Raw genomic sequence first — 21,751 nt, 5'->3', positions numbered from 1 at the left:
TTTTCACTTTGTCATTATGGGGTATTATGTGTAGATGGGTGAAACAATTTAATCAATTCTGAATTAACACAAAATGTGGATTAAGTCATTGGGAATGAACACTTTCTGAAGGCACTAAGTCGTTTTTGGGGGTATCTGTAATTTACTATTTATGTTTTTGACAACTCTTACTCCACTACATTCCTAAGGAAAACATGTACTTTTTACTCCTATACATTTTCCCTGACTCCCAAAAGTACTCGTTACATTTCAAATGCTCAGGCAGGACAGCAAACATGGCCCAATTCACGCACCTATCAATATAACATATTGTCATCCCTACTGCCTCAGAGTGTTGGAGTGTGTCCATAAATTTTAAAAACAAGAACATTTTGCCGTCTGGTTTGCTCACTATAGGGAATTTAATGTATAGCATTTACTTTATACTTTTACTCAAGTAGGACAATATAGTACTTTTTTCCACCACTGCTTTTGACAAGAGCACCCGAGTGGCGCAGCGGTCTAAGGCACTGCATCTCAGTGCTTGAGGCGTCACTACAGACCCCCTGGTTCGATTCCAGGCTGTATCACAACCGGCCGTGATTGGGAGTCCAATAGGGCGGCGCACAATTGACCCAGCGTCGTCCGGGTTTGGCCGGTGTAGGCCGTCATTGTAAATAAGAATTTGTTCTTAACTGACTTGCCTAGTTAAGTAAAGATAAAATAAAAGAGCCCTAGAGCCCTGTAGTGCTCCAAATAGGGAATAGGGTGTCATTTGGGAGGAAAATAAAGTATTTCAGAGAGGAGACCTGGGTAATGGGAGCCACTGCTCTGTCTCAAACAGACAGCGGGACAGATGATGATGGCTTCACTCCATCTGAATGGTTCAGATGCACTTACCATACTGTAAATCGATACCGGCAGCTGTTACCGGCTGGGCTGAGTCCATGTGTGTGTGTGGGAGGGAGAGAATCAGTTACTGCAGTGTGAAGTGCACTGACGTCAAGGTAAGAGCAGAGGCCCTGTGGGATGTGTCAGAGGGAGAGGACAACAACAACAACAACACAACTAGACCCAACCAAATCATGAGAAAACAAAAAGAGAATTACTTGACACATTGGAAAGAACAAACAAAAAAACAGAGCAAACTAGAATGCTATTTGGCCCTAAACAGAGAGTACACAGTGGCAGAATACCTGACCACTGTGACTGACCCAAACTTAAGGAAAGCTTTGACTATGTACAGACTCAGTGAGCATAGCCTTGCTATTGAGAAAGGCCGCCGTAGGCAGACCTGGCTCTCAAGAGAAGACAGGCTATGTGCACACTGCCCACAAAATGAGGTGGAAACTGAGCTGCACTTCCTAACCTCCTGCCAAATGTATGACCATATTAGAGACACATATTTCCCTCAGATTACAGCGATCCACAAAGAATTCGAAAACAAACCCAATTTTGATAAACTCCCTTATCTACTGGGTGAAAAACCACAGTGTGCCATCACAGCTGCAAGATTTGTGACCTGTTGCCACAAGAAAAGGGCAACCAGTGAAGAACAAACACCATTGTAAATACAACCCATATTTATGTTTATTTATTTTCCCATTTGTACTTTAACTATTTGCACATTGTTACAACACTGTATATATACATAATATGACATTTGAAATGTCTTTATTCTTTTGAAACTTCTGAGTGTAATGTTTACTGTTAATATTTATTGTTTATTTCACTTTTGTTTACTATCTACTTCACTTGCTTTGGCAATGTTAACACACGTTTCCCATGCCAATAAAGCCCTTAAATTGAAATTGAAATTGAATTGAGTTGTTCTATTTGATGTTGAACAGAATCAATTATTGTAAGTATTTGATACACTGCCGATTTTGCAGGTTTTCCTACTTACAAAGTATGTAGAGGTCTGTAATTTTTTTTATCATAGGTACACTTCAACTGTGAGAGACGGAATCTAAAACAAAAATCCAGAAAATCACATTGTATGATTTTAAAGTAATTAATTTGCATTTTATTGCATGACATAAGTATTTGATCACCTACCAACCAGTAAGAATTCCAGCTCTCACAGACCTGTTAGTTTTTCTTTAAGAAGCCCTCCTGTTTTCCACTCATTACCTGTATTAACTGCACCTGTTTGAACTCGTTACCTGTATAAAAGACACCTGTCCACACACTCAAACAGACTCCAACCTCTCCACAATGGCCAAGACCAGAGAGCTGTGTAAGGACATCAGGGATACAATTGTAGACCTACACAAGGCTGGGATGGGCTACAGGACAATAGGCAAGCAGCTTGGTGAGAAGGCAACAACTGTTGGCGCAATTATTAGAAAATGGAAGAAGTTCAAGATGACGGTCAGTCACCCTCGGTCTGGGGCTCCATGCAAGATCTCACCTCGTGGGGCATCAATGATCATGAGGAAGGTGAGGGATCAGCCCAGAACTACACGACAGGACCTGGTCAATGACCTGAAGAGAGCTGGGACCACAGTCTCAAAGAAAGCCATTAGTAACACACTACGCCGTCATGGATTAAAATCCTGCAGCGCACGCAAGGTCCCCCTGCTCAAGCCAGCGCATGTCCAGGCCCATCTGAAGTTTGCCAATGACCATCTGGATGATCCAGAGGAGGAATGGGAGAAGGGCATGTGGTCTGATGAGACAAAAATATAGCTTTTTGGTCTAAACTCCACTCGCCGTGTTTGGAGGAAGAAGAAGGATGAGTACAACCCCAAGAACACCATACCAACCGTGAAGCATGGAGGTGGAAACATCATTCTTTGGGGATGCTTTTCTGCAAAGGGGACAGGACGACTGCACCGTATTGAGGGGAGGATGGATGGGGCCATGTATCGCGAGATCTTGGCCAACAACCTCCTTCCCTCAGTAAGAGCATTGAAGATGGGTCGTGGCTGGGTCTTCCAGCATGACAACAACCCGAAACACACAGCCAGGGCAACTAAGGAGTGGCTCCGTAAGAAGCATCTCAAGGTCCTGGAGTGGCCTAGCCAGTCTCCAGACCTGAACCCAATAGAACATCTTTGGAGGGAGCTGAAAGTCCATATTGCCCAGCGACAGCCCCGAAACCTGAAGGATCTGGAGAAGGTCTGTATGGAGGAGTGGGCCAAAATCCCTGCTGCAGTGTGTGCAAACCTGGTCAAGACCTACAGGAAACGTATGATCTCTGTTATTGCAAACAAAGGTTTCTGTACCAAATATTAAGTTCTGCTTTTCTGATGTATCAAATACTTATGTCATGCAATATAATGCAAATTAATTACTTAAAAATCATACAATGTGATTTTCTGGATTTTTGTATATATATATATATATATACACACACATACAGTGGAGAGAACAATGTGATTTTCTGGATTTTTGTTTTAGATTCCGTCTCTCACAGTTGAAGTGTACCTATGATAAAAATTACAGACCTCTACATGCTTTGTAAGTAGGAAAACCTGCAAAATCGGCAGTGTATCAAATACTTGTTCTCCCCACTGTGTATATATATATATATTAAAGTGTTTGTATGTAATTGTACAGAAGCATGTGAAAGAGAGAAAGCAGTCAATTATGTGGAGATATCCAATTAAATATCTTGTTAAGGTGAGAGTGTGGTGTGTGAGAGTGTCAGTCTGCTGCCCTATATACATAGACTTGGAATCACTGGCCATTTTAATAATGGAACACTAGTCACTTTAATGTTTACATACTGCTTTACTCGTCTCGTATGTATATACTGTATTCTATTCTACTGTATTTTAGTCAATGCCACTCCGACATTGCTCGTCCTAATATTTCTTTAATTCCATTATTTTAGATTTGTGTGTATTGTAGTGAATTGTTAGATACTACTGCACTGTTGGCGCTAGGAACAAGTATTTCGCTACACCCGCGATAACATCTGCTAAATATGTGTATGTGACCAATAAAATGTGATTTGTTTCAGGTGTGTGTGTTCAGGACATGCGTGTGTTATATAACAGAATGGCATCGTGCAGTAGAGGAGAGGACAGTGTTACTATGCTAAAACCTGCCACCTGGGAGTGGGAGAGAGTGTGTGTGGGCCTGCAGCAGAGTTCCATCACAGAGCTGGTCTGAGTGCATTTGAGGACCTTTGGGAAGGCGGGGAGAACATGAAAGTGTACTCTGCTGTGTGTGGCAGACAGGCAGTGAGATGCAGTGTTCTTCTGCTTGCATAGCACACCTACACCGTTCCCTAGGTGTTTTAAAGGAACACTCCCGTCAATCACTACAGCACAGGGTCTAGAACACTACAGCACAGGGTCTAGAACACTACAGCACAGGGTCTAGAACACTACAGCACAGGGTCTAGAACACTACAGCACAGGGTCTAGAACACTACAGCACAGGGTCTAGAACACTACAGCACAGGGTGTAGAACACTACAGCACAGGGTGTAGAACACTACAGCACAGGGTCTAGAACACTACAGCACAGGGTCTAGAACACTACAGCACAGGGTGTAGAACACTACAGCACAGGGTCTAGAACACTACAGCACAGGGTCTAGAACACTACAGCACAGGGTCTAGAACACTACAGCACAGGGTCTAGAACACTACAGCACAGGGTCTAGAACACTACAGCACAGGGTCTAGAACACTACAGCACAGGGTGTAGAACACTACACTTAAAGGGGTTGGTCTATGAAAATGGTATAAACATACAGACACATTAATATAGGAACACGTACAATTCCCATTTGAAAGGATGCTGCAAAGACCCTTTTCCACAGTATTTGTAATTTTCATATTATCCAAGACAGCCTGAATTCTCAGTGCAGACCCCACTGTTTTTGTCATATTATTAAAGTCCACACACATGCACACATGACAGAAAAGAAGGTTAAAGCTGACACAGAGCAGTCTTAGATCAGCGCAGAGAAAATGTTTTTAATAGAAAGGCATCTCATTTGAACTGGGCCTGAATCCCCACTGCTGCAATGGCAGAAGAGGGTGAACTACCCCATCCCATCCCGACCCAACAACTCCCCCCCATGGAAAACCAGGAAGGAAGGGAATACAAAGCAAGAGGAACACAAACACATAGAAACATAGGATAGTTCCATACCAAATAAAGCTCCCAGTTTAGGGTCCGAACACACTGGTCGTGGCAACAAAAACGATGGCAGTAAGGATGTCTTTTCATTGGTTCTAGATGGCAGAATCATGGGGCGTGTCCAAGTTAGGTTGCAATTCATCGGTGAATCGTGTTTTTGCCGCGAGAAGTGTTTCTGGAGCCTTATAAGGAAAAGGTACAACAATTTAGAACAGAGAAAATGATGCAAATATCATCATAGTAAATTAACTGTTTAATCTCAACCTTTGTAGCTATAAACATATTGATTTTTTAAATACATTATAACTATGTATTCCACTTGATCTGAGATGAAATGGGTGTTAATACTTTGCAACTGTAGTAATATATGTCACTGTGCTACTATGGCAGACGAGTAACTGTTACTACGAGGAGTCCCAGTGGGTGGTAGCTGTTATTTCTTGTTATATTCAAACATTCCCTTCTTCCTGTTGATCTGTTTCTTCTTAATAATGCGTATCCCATAGAAACAGTTATCCCTTCCTTTCTACAGATATGCATCACATATCTAAGAGTAAAGATTCAAGCCTACATAACCTTACAGGATCTATATGCGGTAGGCGCAGGGGCCAGTTTCCCGGACTACTCCTAGACTAAAAAGCATGTTCAATGGAGATTCTGTGTCTAGGAATCCGGCCCTTAAGGAATTAAAAAGCTACCAAAACTTAGCCATGCAAATGTGTACTATCTCATAAGAACCTCTAGTCAAGATAGACGTTGTGACCTATACTGTACTAGAGTCCACGGCCCGTATCCACAAAGTATCTCAGAATAGGAGTGCTGATCCAGGGTCAGTTGTGTCTGTTGGATCATACAGAATAAGATTACATGGACAGGGTGGACCTGACCCTAGATAAGCACTCCCACTCAGAGATAGTCAAATAGAGTCAAACTGAACAGGATACAGAAAGGACCTATGGACATTTACTTTATAAGTCCTGATTAAGACCAGCAGACAGGCCAATCAAAATCAGAAAAGCACAAACAATATTCCTGTCAAGGATTGTCTAAGTAAAAGAAGAACCAATACTTTACAGAGACCTTAAAGACATGCTCCGGTACTTTGGCGACTAGTAAGTATTTTTTAAACCTCCCGCTTTGTGCTGGATGTGCCGTTGTGTAGTTCATACATGCATAATCTATGAGCAGATTACTGTCTTACCTCAATTAGCCACGAAATCCCTAGTTTGAACGGGACAGTTTTCTGGAAGCTGTGTGGCGCCACTTTCCATACATTTACTTGCACGTTGGCCAGCCCCCTAGCAATTTGAGTTTCAGCCAATGAGCTTCAGCCCCTCAACATTTGACTAGCAAGACGCACACACAGTAGAGCAAAAGAGAGAAATGACGTGGTGTACATATCTGCACATTTGTGACATAGTACGCCATTTTCGGGGAACATCTTTGGCTCGTAGGCGCTACTTTCAGAACTACTGGCTAAAAAGTATACAAAAGTAACGGAGAATATCTTTGAGAGAGTGCATTTGAGTGCTCAGTACAATCATTTTGACAATCAGTCTCACCATACTTGACATTGAAACAAAGAGAGAGGAGGACTGTGGGAAAGAGTCCATCATGGACGCGCCAACAGTGTGTGTGTGCTCGACATGCCTTTCAACAACAAAAGCAAATACAAGAAAGACAGCATTCAAAATATGCATATCCAAGAAGAAAACACAATGGAAAAAAACAGAACAAATTTAAAACATAGATTTCAACTTGTTAAGGATATCACAGATATTATTTTATCTTTTTGTAAATTCTTTTTGACAAAAATATTTGGGCATATATCAAATCTCTTTTTTTTTTCTCCTCTTCTCAGAATCGTCAGTGCAGAAAAGGGAAGGACAAAGCAACATGACGCCACACTGCACCAGACCACGCAAACAACTTTCTGCACCCTTCCCTACGACTAGACGCACTGCAAGTCATGCAATTGAGAGTGAGACACTCGGCCTGGTAAAAACAACAACATTAGAATTGACTACATTACCCAGAAATCCTAGTTCCAGTATAGTCTAAAAAATGAAAGGCATTTATGGCAAAATGTTTTTTTTTTCTTTTAATGGTCATTCAAAATGTAGGAGAATGATAGTGATGGACTGTGATCTCTTTTTGTGCCATTGTCCCTTCCATTTTAAATGGAAAAACAGCAAAAACAATAAACAAATCGATTTGGCAAGCTGATCAACTGGAGACAGAACGATACACCAAACAGACAGACGTGCAGAGAGCTTAGCGACAGCCAATCACAGCGATGCTGAGGGGAGATGGAGAGCCAATCAAAATGACAGCAGAACAAAAACACAACCGAAACATCATCAATGGTCATCAACATCCTCTGTGGTAGCAGGTTGTCTCGCAAACTCAAGACTCACGCACACACACCTCTTATCCAAAATATACTGCCAAATCGCTGGTTGAAAACTGTTTTCTGCCCCTCCCAAAAGATAACATTTGTGGATAATTGGCCCTCTTTCTGGGACTCACCCACAAACAGGATCAAGCCTGACCTGCTGAGGAGTGACGGACTCCATCCTAACTGGAGGGTGCTCTCCTCTTATCTACCAACATAGATAGGGCTCTAACTCCTCTAGCCCCACAGTGAAATAGGGTGCAGGCCAGGCAGCAGGCTGTTAGCCAACCTGCCAGCTTAGTGGAGTCTGCCAATAGCATAGTCAGTGTAGTCAGCTCAGCCATACCCATTGAGACTGTGTCTGTGCCTCGACCTAGGATGGGCAAAACTAAACATGGTGGTGTTCACCCTAGCAATCTTATTAGGATAAAGACCTCCTCCATTCCTGCCATTATTGAAAGAGATCGTGATACCTCACATCTCAAAATAGGGTTACTTAATGTTAGATCCCTCACTTCAAAGGCAGTCATAGTCAATGAACTCATCACTGATCATAATCTTGATGTGATTGGCCTGACTGAAACATGGCTTAAGCCTGATGAATTTGCTGTGTTAAATGAGGCCTCACCTCCTGGTTACACTAGTGACCATATTCCCCGTGCATCCCGCAAAGGCGGAGGTGTTGCTAACATTTTACGATAGCAAATTTCAATTTACAAAAAAAAAATGACGTTTTCATCTTTCGAGCTTCCTAGTCATGAAATCTATGCAGCCTACTCAATCACTTTTTATAGCTACTGTTTACAGGCCTCCTGGGCCATATACAGCGTTCCTCTCTGAGTTTCCTGAATTCCTATCAGACCTTGTAGTCATAGCAGATCATATTCTAATTTTTGGTGATTTTAATATTCACATGGAGAAGTCCACAGACCCACTCCAAAAGTCTTTCGGAGCCATTATCGACTCAGTGGGTTTTGTCCAACATGTCTCTGGACCTACTCACTGCCACAGTCATACTCTGGACCTAGTTTTGTCCCATGGAATAAATGTTGTAGATCTTAATGTTTTTCCACAAAATCCTGGACTATCGGACCACCATTTTATTACGTTTGCAATCGCAACAAATAATCTGCTCAGACCCCAACCAAGGAGCATCAAAAGTCGTGCTATAAATTCTCAGACAACACAAAAATTCATTGATGCCCTTCCAGACTCCCTTCTGCCTACCCAAGGGCGTCAGAGGACAAAAATCAGTTAACCACTTAACTGAGGAACTCAATTTAACCTTGCGTAATACCCTAGATGCAGTTGCACCCCTAAAAACGAAAAACATTTGTCATAAGAAACTAGCTCCCTGGTATACAGAAAATACCCGAGCTTTGAAGCAAGCTTCCAGGAAATTGGAACGGAAATGGCGCCACACCAAACTGGAAGTCTTCCGACTAGCTTGGAAAGACAGTACCGTGCAGTACCGAAGAGCCCTCACTGCTGCTCGATCATCCTACTTTTCCAAATTAATCGAGGAAAATAAGAACAATCCAAAATTTCTTTTGATACTGTTGCAAAGCTAACTAAAAAGCAGCATTCCCCAAGAGAGGATGGTTTTCACTTCAGCAGTGATAAATTCATGAACTTCTTTGAGGAAAAGATCATGACCATTAGAAAGCAAATTACGGACTCCTCTTTGAATCTGCGTATTCCTCCAGGGCTTAGCTGTCCTGGATCTGCAAGATCTCGCGAGGGCCTGGGATCGGGAGAGACACTTAAGTGTTTTAGTACTATATCTCTTGACACAATGATGAAAATAATCATGGCCTCTAAACCTTCAAGCTGCATACTGGATCCTATTCCTACTAAACTACTGAAGGAGCTGCTTCCTGTGCTTGGCCCTCCTATGTTGAACATAATAAACAGCTCTCTATCCACCGGATGTGTACCAAACTCACTAAAAGTGGCAGTGATAAAGCCTCTCTTGAAAAAAGCCAAACCTTGACCGGAAAATATAAAAACTATCGGCCTATATCGAATCTTCCATTCCTCTCAAAAATTTTAGAAAAAGCTGTTGCGCAGCAACTCACTGCCTTTCTGAAGACAAACAATGTATACGAAATGCTTCCAGTCTGGTTTTAGACCCCATCATAGCACTGAGACTGCACTTGTGAAGGTGGTAAATGACCTTTTAATGGCGTCAGACCGAGGCTCTGCATCTGTCTCGTGCTACTAGACCTTAGTGCTGCCTTTGACACCATCGATCACCACATTCTTTTGGAGAGACTGGAAACCCAAATTGGTCTACACGGACAAGTTCTGGCCTGGTTTAGATCCTACCTGTCGGAAAGATATCAGTTTGTCTCTGTGAATGGTCTGTCCTCCGACAAATCAACTGTACATTTCGGGTGTTCCTCAAGGTTCCGTTTAGGACCACTATTGTTTTCACTATATATTTTACCTCTTGGGGATGTTATTCAAAACATAATGTTAACTTTCACTGCTATGCGGATGACACACAGCTGTACATTTCAATGAAGCATGGTGAAGCCCCAAAATTGCCCTCGCTAGAAGCCTGTGTTTCAGACATAAGGAAGTGGATGGCTGAAAACTTTTTACTTTTAAACTCGGACAAAACAGAGATGCTTGTACTAGGTCCCAAGAAACAAAGAGATCTTCTGTTAAATCTGACAATTCATCTTGATGGTTGTAAAGTCGTCTCAAATAAAACTGTGAAGGACCTAGGCGTTACTCTTGACCCTGATCTCTCTTTTGACGAACATATCAAGACTGTTTCAAGGACAGCTTTTTTTCCATCTACGTAACATTGCAAAATCAGAAATTTTCTGTCCAAAAATGATGCAGAAAAATTAATCCATGCATTTGTTACTTCTAGATTAGACTACTGCAATGCTCTATTTTCCGGCTACCCGGATAAAGCACTAAATAAACTTCAGTTAGTGCTAAATACGGCTGCTAGAATCCTGACTAGAACCAAGAAATTTGATCATATTACTCCAGTGCTAAGCTTCCCTACACTGGCTTCCTGTTAAGGCAAGGGCTGATTTCAAGGTTTTACTGTTAACCTATAAAGCGTTACATGGGCTTGCTCCTACCTATCTTTCCGAGTTGGTCCTGCCGACATACCAATCGTACGCTACGGTCACAAGACGCAGGCCTCCTAATTGTCCCTAGAATTTCTAAGCAAACAGCGGGAGGCAGGGCTTTCTCCTATAGATCTCCATTTTTATGGAACAGTCTGCCTACCCATGTGAGAGACGCAGACTCGGTCTCAACCTTTAAGTCTTTACTGAAGACTTATCTCTTCAGTAGGTCATATGATTGAGTGTAGTCTGGCCCAGGAGTGTGAAGGTGAACGGAAAGGCTGGAGCAACGAACAGCCCTTGCTGTCTCTGCCGGGCCGGTTCCCCTCTCCACTGGGGTTCTCTGCCTCTAACCCTGTTGCAGGGGCTGAGTCACTGGCTTGCTGGTGCTCTTTCATGCCGTCCCTGGGAGGGGGTGCGTCACTTGAGTGGGTTGAGTTACTGACGTGATCTTCCTGTCTGGGTTGGCGCCCCCCCTTGGTTTGTGCTGTGGTGAGACCTCTGTGGGCTATACTCGGCCTTGTCTCAGGATTGTAAGTTGGTGGTTGGGGATATCCCTCTAGTGGTGCGGGGGCTGTGCTTTGGCGGAGTGGGTGGGGTTATATCCTTCCTGTTTGGCCCTGTCCGGGGTTTCTTCTGGATGGGGCCACAGTGTCTCCGGACCGCTCCTGTCTCAGCCTCCAGTATTTATGCTGCAGTAGTTTATGTGTCGGGGGGCTGGGAGTTAGTTGGTTATACCTGGAGTACTTCTCCTGTCTTATCCAGTGTCCTGTGTGAATTTAAGTATGCTCTCTCTAATTCTCTCGTTCTCTCTTTCTCTCTGAGAACCTGAGCCCTAGGACCATACGTCAGACTACCGGGCATGATGACACCTTGCTGTCCCCAGTCCGCCTGGCCTTGCTGCTATTCCAGTTTAAACTGTTCTGCCTGCGGTTATGGAACCCCCTACCTGTCCCAGACCTGCTGTTTTAAACTCTAATGATCGGCTATGAAAAGCCAACTGAGATTTATTCCTGATTATTATTTGACCATGCTTGTCACTTATGAACATTTTTGAACATCTTGGCATGGTTCTGTTATAACCTCCACCCGGCACAGCCAGAAGAGGACTGGCCACCCCTCATAGCCTGGTTCCTCTCTAGGTTTCTTCCTAGGTTTTGCCTTTCTAGGGAGTTTTTCCTAGCCACCGTGCTTCTACACCTGCATTACTAGCTGTTTGGGGTTTTAGGCTGGGTTTCTGTACAGCACTTCGAGATATTAGCTGATGTAAGAAGGGCTATATAAAATAAAATTGATTGATTGATTGATTGAACACATTTGCCATAACCTGCGCCTACCCCACTGCCCCTCATCCCCAACCATGTCCTGTTGCTAGTCCAGAGTGATTGACATCAAGTGATCATGCCCCCACGCCCATCCAGGAGGAAATAGAGACTACTGATATCACTGGCAGGGGAGGAGACTACAGCAGAGTACTGATATCACTGCCAGGGGAGGAGACTAGAGCAGAGTACTGATATCACTGGCAGGGGAGGAGACTACAGCAGAGTACTGATATCACTGGCAGGGGAGGAGACTACAGCAGAGTACTGATATCACTGGCAGGGGAGGAGACTACAGCAGAGTACAGTCAGTGGTCCTTGGCTGGTTAGATAGAGGTGATCTACTTGTCTCTTCAGTCCCGTGACTTGTTCCTGTACTGACTGACTGGGGGTGTTCTAGCTAGAGTCTCCATGGTCTCTCTCTGGTGGACCTAAAGAGAGGTGGAGGGGAGCTTCTTCACACGTCGCTGGGCCAGGAAGGACGACTCGATGGGCTTGAGCTCCGGGGTGGGCTGGGAGCTCTTCAAGGCAGAGTAGGTTGCCGCCATCGCCCCCTGTGGGAAGAGAAGAGGTAGTGCAACGTTAAGACACCAGTTTGGAGGACAGAGAGACAGTAGCAGGTATTAAAAAGTCAAGTCGCACTGCACTGACTAGAAATACGCTACATGGCCAAAAGTATGTGGACACATGCTCGTCAAACATCTCATTGCAAAATCATGGCCATTAATATGGTGTTGGTCCCCCCTTTGCTGCTATAACAGCCTCCACTCTTCTGGGAAGGCTTTCCACTAGATGTTGGAACATTGTTGCGGGGACTTGCTTCCATTCAGCCACATGAGCATTAGTGAGGTCGGGCACTGATGTTGGCCGATTAGGCCTGGCTTGCAGTCGGCGTTCCAATTAATCCGAAAGGTGTTCGATTGGGTGGAGATCAGGGCTCTGTGCAGGCCAGTCAAGTTCTTCCACACCAATCGACAAACCCTTTCTGTATGGACCTCGCTTTGTGCACGGGGACATTGTCATGCTGAAACAGGAAAGGGCCTTCCCAAACTGTTTCCAAAAGTTGGAATTACAGAATAATCTAGAATGTCATTGTATGCTGTAGCGTTAAGATTTCCCTTCATTGGAACTAAGGGGCCTAGCCCGAACCATGAAAAACAGCCCCAGACCATTATTCCTCCTCCACCAAACTTTACAGTTGGCATCATGCATTCGGGCAGGTAGCGTTCTCCTGGCATCCGCCAAACCCAGATTCGTCCGTCGGACTGCCAGATGGTGAAGCGTGATTCATCACGCCAGAGAACGCGTTTCCACTGCTCTTGGGTCCAATGGCAGCGAGCTTTACACCACTCCAGCCAACGCTTGGCATTGCGCATGGTGATCTTAGGCTTGTGTGCGGCTGCTCGGCCATGGAAAGCACAGCTGAGCATAAATTGAAATATTTTATTTTATTTACTGGACTGATGGTACCTGCATCTGATGGTCATGGTGTTTTCAAGACAACTGACGATCGACCAGTCAATCGCGATCGACCCGTTTGGTGACCACTGGTGTAAAGTATTGTATGAGTCCAGTACCTTGACCAGCTTGGCGTCCTGGTGCTGCAGCTGGCTGTTGGACAGCTTGTCCCTCTGGACGATCCAGGGGTGCTTGAGGACCTGCATGGCAGTCAGCCGCTGGTGGGGGTCCACATGAAGCATCTTAGACACCAGGTCCTATAGAGACACAGCAGGGAGGAAGAAATCAATGGTTAGATGAGTTTTATATTATATACTGTCCCTCTATCCTTGAAATCCAAACCGAAATACATTTAGCCATCGTTTAATTTCACTACAGTGTGAAAATAAAATATACAAGCCAGCACAGTACGGTTCAGGTCGGGCACGATCATGTGAAAAGTGAAGTCACTCAGCAAGTCAGTCCTACGGTACCTTGGCTGCGTCCGACACGGCGTCCCAGTTGCCTCCTGTTAGAGTGAAGTGACCGCTGCCTATCCTGCTCAGGATCTCATCTGGAGTGTCCTCGGGCCCGTTGGCAAACGGCGTGAAGCTGAGGGAGAGGGGAGGGAGGGAGAGAGGGAGCACAGAGGACAAGTCAAATGAGAATGAATGGGTAAGTGAGTGAGAACATTACATTTTGTTGGAATACAGTGCACAGCTGTATGATTAGCATGTGGTGTGTGTGTGCTCCTTACCCAGCCAGCATGGTATACAACAACACTCCCAGACTCCATATGTCACAGCCCTCGTCATAGCCCTGACGCTTTAACACCTAGAACACACACAGCATTATGTCACAACACCGTCCACCATGCATCACCTGGGTAGAGCTATACACCCAAAGGAAATAGTGCTTCGACTTTGACAAGGATGCTAGCCCATCGATGCCCCCTATCGGACAGAGCTCATGGACGGACACACCCCCTTGGTGATGTGGCTTTCTCCTATTTCCCGCGAAATTAGAACACCGCAACATCAAAAACGGTAGGTCCCGTGAAAATCGACCTCAGGTGAAACTTTCTCTTGAAACAATTAACTGTCTTTCAGGTCTCTGATGGCTTGGAGGGGCATTCAATACATTTCTGAAATCGCCATCTTGTGAAGAAAGAGTGAGGGGAGGGATTTATTGTGTCATCACAGTGCTACGGACCGGGTTGAGGGTCAAACATTGCCATGTTACTCAATGACGTTGTTTGCTATGGGGAATGCTCAGAGAAACGCGTTTGTAAACAAACTATAAAGAATTTGCTCGCCCCCTTCGTGGGATTAGACCACCAATCGATTGCTAGACCATACAGTGCAATCGGAAAGTATTCAGACCCCTTCCCTTTTTCTACATTGGATTCTGAAATTGATTAAATAAAACATTATACACTACACACAATAATGACAAAGCGAAAACAGGCTTTAAGTATTCAGACCCTTTGCTATGAGACTCAAAATGTAGCTCAGGTGCATCCTGTTTCCATTGATCATCCTTGAGATGTTTCTACAACTTGATTGGAGTCCACCTGTGGAAAATTCAATTGATTGGACATGATTTGGAAAGGCACACAATTGTCTATATAAGGTCCCACAGTTGGCAGTGCATATCAGAGCAAAAACCAAGCCATGAGGTCGAAGGAATAGTCCGTAGAGCTCCGAGACAGGATTGTGTCGAGGCACAGATCTGGGGAAGGGTACAAAAACATTTCTGCACCATTGAAGGCCCCCAAGAACACAGTGGCCTCCATTATTCTTAAATTGAAGAAGTTTGGAACCACCAAGACTCTTCCTAGACCTGGCCGCCCGGCCAAACTGCACAATCAGGGGAGAAGGGCCTTGGTCAGGGAGGTGACCAAGAACCCGATGGTCACTCTGACAAAGCCCCAGAGCTCCTCTGTGGAGATGGGAGAACCTTCCAGAAGGACAACCATCTCTTCAGCACTCCACCAATCAGGCCTTTATGGTAGAGTGGCCAGACGGAAGCCACTCCTCAGTAAAAGGCACATGACAGCCTGCTTGGAGTTTCCCAAAAAAACATCTAAAGGACTCTCAGACCATGAGAAACAAGGTTCTCTGATCTAATGAAACCAAGATGTAACTCTTTGGCCTGAATGCCAAGCATCACGTTTGGAGGAAACTTGGCACCATCTCTACGGTGAAGCATGGTGGTGGCAGCATCATGCTGCGGGGGATGTTTTTCAGCGGCAGGGACTGGGAGACTAGTCAGGATCGAGGGAAAGATGAACGGAGCAAAGTACAGAGAGATCCTTGATGAAAATCTGCTCCAGAGCGCTCAGGACCTCAGACTGGGGTTCACCTTCCAACAGGACAATGACCCTAAGCACACAGCCAAGACAACGTAGGAGTGGCTTCGGGACAAGTCTCTGAATGTCCTTAAGTGGCCCAGCCAGAGCCCAGACTTGAACTTGATCGAACATCTCTGGAGAGACCTGAAAATAGCTGTGCAGCGACGTTCCCCATCCAACCTGACAGAGCTTGAGAGGATCTGCAGAGAAGAATGGGAGAAACTCCCCAAATACAAGTGTGCCAAGCTTGTAGTCATACTCAAGAAGACTCGAGGCTGTAATCGTTGCCAAAGGTGCTTCAACAAAGAACTGAGTAAAGGGTCTGAATACTTACGTAAATGTGAGTTAAAAAATATGTGTTTTTGCTTTGTCATTATGGGGTATTGTGTGTAGATTGATGAGGAAAACAAACAATTTAATCAATTTTAGAATAAGGCTGTAACATAACAAAATGTGGAAAAAGTCAAGGGGTCTGACTACTTTCTGAATGCACTGTATTTATGATATTTCAACATTTAAATATTGTGTATTTGATTACATTTAATCACATCTGTACATTAAATGTAGCCAGGTAATTGCAAATGGTGAATGAAACGCGTGTCAAAGCAAATGCAAGAAATCCTTCAGATTGAGAATTTGTTTTCGCTAATCATTGATAGCTAGCTAGCTAGAACATAGTTATTCTATCCTAGCTAGCTGTGGAATTGTAATATAACAAGCTAGACTTTTAGTTACTAATGAGCATGGGCATTTATTCACTTTCAAAGTATCCATTCTTCTACAACCCCTTTCTGTTCCTGCCTGTCCTTTTATAACACCCGGGCTCCCTCTTGTGTCCTTCAAGCCCATTACACTAGGGCGTCACATATCCCCTCTTCTTAATTAAGCAACATGCTTACATAGCACAATAACAACATAGTGTGATGCATTGGCTAATGCCACAACTGGGCTCATAACACAACTGGGCCCTACATTACTGTGGTGTATAACACAACTGGGCCCTACATTACTGTGGTGTATAACACAACTGGGCCCTACATTAGTGTGGTGTATAACACAACTGGGCCCTACATTACTGTGGTGTATAACACAACTGGGCCCTACATTACTGTGGTGTATAACAACTGGGCCCTACATTACCGTGGTGTATAACACAACTGGGCCCTACATTACTGTGGTGTATAACACAACTGGGCCCTACATTACTGTGGTGTATAACACAACTGGGCCCTAGATTACTGTGGTGTATAACAACTGGGCCCTACATTACTGTGGTGTATAACACAACTGGGCCCTACATTACTGTGGTGTATAACAACTGGGCCCTACATTACCGTGGTGTATAACACAACTGGGCCCTGCATTACTGTGGTGTATAACACAACTGGGCCCTACATTACTGTGGTGTATAACAAAACACGAGCTACGTATCCCCCAGTTACTCAACCACCTGCAATGACAAGACTCTGCCCACATAACTAGAACCTAACCATAAACATCAGTTCTTTCCTTCAACCCCATTACATCATTACATCACACTAGCCATATTATATTATTAGCCAGCTAGCTAGATGGTCTTGAATTAAAGGTGTAGTTAATTAATTATACAGACACATATAAAATCACATCCTAACCATCATATTTTCTTATTTTCCAGAACATCATGCCAAACATTAGCACATTGAGAAAACCCCCCAAGAAGATAAGGAAACTTTACTGCCAGGAGGCCATGGTTGCCGCACTGGTGGAAGTGAAGGACAAAAGGCTGGTATAGTCAGGCCTTTGCGGATAGAGCCTCAGTCAAGATCAAACATGGCAAGTCTAGCTAACATTTTACTTTCTCCTCAGATGGGACCACTGCCGCCGCCTCCTCCTCAATCACCCCAGCTGGATGCAAGACACGAGTTCTGCCTCCTACGCCAACCGGTAAAAAGCGTATAATTTTCTAACCATTGAATCTGATTTACAACTGACGTAAAGACTTCACCATTATCTAGCTATCACAGTTTATTAAATCCATATGGGCTCTCTCTCGCAACAGGCCACAAAATAAAAAGTAAATTTCCACAGTTCCTTGTGTGGCCAACGCAAGAGGGAGTTCCCTCCCACCAACGAGGACACACCGTCTTGGGTCCAGTGTGAAAACAAGTGGTTTCACTTTAGTTGTATGCGGTGGAACGGGGAAGAGGAGGAGGATGTCCAATAATATAATATAATATAATATAATATGCCATTTAGCAGACGTTTTTATCCAAAGCGACTTAGTCATGTGTGCATATATACACATATATATATATATACACACACACACACACACACATATACAGTGGGGAGAACAAGTATTTGATACACTGCCGATTCTGCAGGTTTTCCTACTTACAAAGCATGTAGAGGTCTGTAATTTTTATCATAGGTACACTTCAACTGTGAGAGACGGAATCTAAAACAAAAATCCTGAAAATCACATTGTATGATTTTTAAGTAATTAATTTGCATTTTATTGCATGACATAAGCATTTGATACATCAGAAAAGCAGAACTTAATATTTGGTACAGAAACCTTTGTTTGCAATTACAGAGATCATACGTTTCCTGTAGGTCTTGACCAGGTTTGCACACACTGCAGCAGGGATTTTGGCCCACTCCTCCATACAGACCTTCTCCAGATCCTTCAGGTTTCGGGGCTGTCGCTGGGCAATACGGACTTTCAGCTCCCTCCAAAGATTTTCTATTGGGTTCAGGTCTGGAGACTGGCTAGGCCACTCCAGGACCTTGAGATGCTTCTTACGGAGCCAGTCCTTAGTTGCCCTGGCTGTGTGTTTCGGGTCGTTGTCATGCTGGAAGACCCAGCCACGACCCATCTTCAATGCTCTTACTGAGGGAAGGAGGTTGTTGGCCAAGATCTCGCGATACATGGCCCCATCCATCCTCCCCTCAATACGGTGCAGTCGTCCTGTCCCCTTTGCATCCCCAAAGAATAATGTTTCCACCTCCATGCTTCACGGTTGGGATGGTGTTCTTGGGGGTTGTACTCATCCTTCTTCTTCCTCCAAACACGGCGAGTGGAGTTTAGACCGAAAAGCTCTATTTTTGTCTCATCAGACCGCATGACCTTCTTCCATTCCTCCTCTGGATCATCCAGATGGTCATTGGCAAACTTCAGACGGGCCTGGACATGCGCTGGCTTGAGCAGGGGGACCTTGCGTGCGCTGCAGGATTTTAATCCATGACGGCGTAGTGTGTTACTAATGGTTTTCTTTGAGACTGTGGTCCCAGCTCTCTTCAGGTCATTGACCAGGTCCAGCTGTGTAGTTCTGGGCTGATCCCTCACCTTCCTCATGATCATTGATGCCCCACGAGGTGAGATCTTGCATGGAGCCCCAGACCGAGGGTGATTGACCGTCATCTTGAACTTGAAGAGGTTGGAGTCTGTTTGATTGAGTGTGTGGACAGGTGTCTTTTATACAGGTAACGAGTTCAAACAGGTGCAGTTAATACAGGTAATGAGTGGAGAACAGGATGGCTAACAGGTCTGTGAGAGCCGGAATTCTTACTGGTTGGTAGGTGATCAAATACTTATGTCATGCAATAAAATGCAAATTCATTACTTAAAAATCATACAATGTGATTTTCTGGATTGTTGTTTTAGATTCCGTCTCTCACAGTTGAAGTGTACCTATGATAAAAATTACAGACCTCTACATGCTTTGTAAGTAGGAAAACCTGCAAAATCGGCAGTGTATCAAAAACTTGTTCTCCCCACTGTATGTATGTATGTAAACTTCCGACTTCAACTGTATGTATATGGTTTATTTTCCCTTAAAAACCCGGAAATAGCGTCCGATAGGGGGCATCGATAAACGCTATGTACGTATTAATCATCAACATCATCATCATCACACTCTCTCCTGGGCCTTACCTCCGGGGCTACAAAGTTAGCAGTGTAGCATGGGGTCATCAGCAGGCCGTTGTCAGCTCTCAGCTGCTTGGCAAAACCAAAGTCACAGATCCGGATAGACTCAGGGTTCCCCGACTCATCTACATAAAGGATGTTACTGGGCTTTAGGTCCCTGTGGACAACCTGGAGAGGAGGAGAGGAGGGGAGAAAGAGGGGAGAGGAGGAGAGGAGGGGTAGGGGAGGAACAGAGCGGAGGGGGGTAGGGGAGGAATAGAGGAGGAGGTAAGGGAGGAATAGAGGAGGAGAGAGGAGGGGAGAGGAGGAGGAGAGAGGAGGGGGTAGGGGAGGAATAGAGAGGAGGGGGTAGGGGAGGAATAGAGAGGAGGGGGGTAGGGGAGGAAGAGAGAGGAGAGAGGAGGGGGTAGGGGAGGAAGAGAGAGGAGAGAGGAGGGGGTAGGGGAGGAAGAGAGAGGAGAGGAATAGATGGGAGGCGGAGAAGGAGAGGAGGAGGGAAGGAGCGGAGTAGAGGAGTGGAGAGGAGGGTGAAAGACAATTTATGAATTAGTAAAGGTCAAATGTGAACGCAAAAACAATCTACTTCAACTGTTCACTTGGAGATAATCTGTTGGTCGTATATAATTTAAAAAATATATATTTTAAAGTAAGCATATTAGAACAAGAAAGAAAACCATACTAAGAATATGAAGGAATATCAACACACTTGTTTAGACATAGTCCATTAAGTCCATAGCGACCAGTCTGTTACAGTGTGTGTGTGTGTAGATGAGTGTCTCACCCCCTGTACGTGGAGGTATTCTACAGTTTTGGTGATGGTGTGGAGCACGGCGCTGGCTTCTCGCTCTGAGAAGATCTTCTGTTTGAGGATCCGGTCCAGCAGCTCCCCGCCTCGCATCAGCTCTGTCACCAGATACACCTGCTTCCCATTGTCATACACCTGACAGATGGACAGAACACATGATGGATGTTTCAGTGTTTGTGTGTGTGTGTGTGTGTGTGTGTGTGTGTGTGTGTGTGTGTGTGTGTGTGTGAGTGAGTGTGTGTGTGTGTGTGTGTGTCGGTGTGTGTGTACTCACATCCTTCAGGGTGATGATGTTAGGGTGCTGGCCGTATCTCAGCAGGATCTCGATCTCCTCTGAGGGGTCTGTCATGGTCTTGTCAATCACCTGACAGCACACAATAATCCGAAAGACGCTATTATAATCCTCCATTAGGAGACCATGTGGAGATGGTGTGAGACAGACAAGAGATGAGAAATCACTCTCCAAAAGAAAGATCTGACTTAATCAATCAAAATGATTTGTTCAAATGTATCTTTTAGAGAGTCATGTCCAACTACTGTATTAGAATGGATTCAGCACCCCACAATGTGGATGAATAAGAACTTGGTGGACTGGGGAGAGTGATACACCCAGAGAGGGAGGTTACAGTGGGTGTTCTGACCTTGGCGGCGTACTCTGTGTTGGTGGCTTTGTGGACGCAGCGCTTGCAGACAGAGAAAGAGCCCATGCCAATGTCCTCCTTTAACATGTAGCCATCGCTGAACAACACGTTCTTCCCATGGAGTTGCTGTATGGAGACACCACACACGCCAGTCTATAGTCTAGTGCTTGAACTGCAGTCTACAACAGCGCTTCACAAACACAACAATCAATGTATTGAATATTATACTATTATGATTTATTATAATTTATTTATCCACACAATCATCTACATACACACCCCTTTCCATGATCACAGATCCAGCTCACCCAGACACAACCACACTCCCCATCACAGTTGTGGTAAAGCACAGAAAACATTGAGGCAAATCAACCACAGCATCCATCCCTACTGATGGTATTAGACCAAGCCATTCAACTGGATTAGAGGCTTACTCCTCAACATGTGCAGTGTAAAACCACCAAGCACTAAACCCACAGCCTTATCTGCCCTTAGTAAGTATGGCTTACACGGTCATTACATTATACTGATTGACACACAGTGCTGCAGGACGGATGAATATGGCCATCTAGTGGTCAGAGAGTGAAAGAGCATGTTCTCCTTCAAAAGACAAATCTTGGGGAGGGAACCATCTGGCTGTCAGACAGCTCTCTGTCTTTTTACTGTCTATATGATATAGTTTTTGATAGAAATTAATGTAAGAGATGAAAA

At 44.5% G+C, this 21,751-nt stretch overlaps 1 protein-coding gene across 3 annotated transcripts in view; it reads right to left on the bottom strand.

Moving 5' to 3' along the window:
* Window positions 1–11,885: 11,885 nt before the first annotated feature.
* LOC121539004 (ribosomal protein S6 kinase alpha-1) overlaps window positions 11,886–21,751 on the bottom strand; it is a 107,871-nt gene continuing 98,005 nt past the window's right edge. For all 3 annotated transcript variants that reach the window (XM_041847165.2, XM_041847166.2, XM_041847164.2), the window contains 8 exons: window positions 21,041–21,166; window positions 20,674–20,763; window positions 20,376–20,534; window positions 19,601–19,762; window positions 14,086–14,162; window positions 13,823–13,940; window positions 13,469–13,606; window positions 11,886–12,445 (listed from right to left, as the gene is read on the bottom strand). In XM_041847165.2, the coding sequence (XP_041703099.1) occupies window positions 12,323–12,445; window positions 13,469–13,606; window positions 13,823–13,940; window positions 14,086–14,162; window positions 19,601–19,762; window positions 20,376–20,534; window positions 20,674–20,763; window positions 21,041–21,166 (993 nt within the window). In that variant the 3' untranslated portion in view covers window positions 11,886–12,322. The remainder of the gene's footprint in view (window positions 12,446–13,468; window positions 13,607–13,822; window positions 13,941–14,085; window positions 14,163–19,600; window positions 19,763–20,375; window positions 20,535–20,673; window positions 20,764–21,040; window positions 21,167–21,751) is intronic.

The sequence above is a fragment of the Coregonus clupeaformis genome, chromosome 21 (genome assembly GCF_020615455.1).
Source record: "Coregonus clupeaformis isolate EN_2021a chromosome 21, ASM2061545v1, whole genome shotgun sequence".
Taxonomy (NCBI): Eukaryota; Metazoa; Chordata; class Actinopteri; order Salmoniformes; family Salmonidae; genus Coregonus; species Coregonus clupeaformis.
Note: the sequence above shows the minus strand (reverse complement) of the source record. Positions and strands in the feature narration are given on the sequence as shown.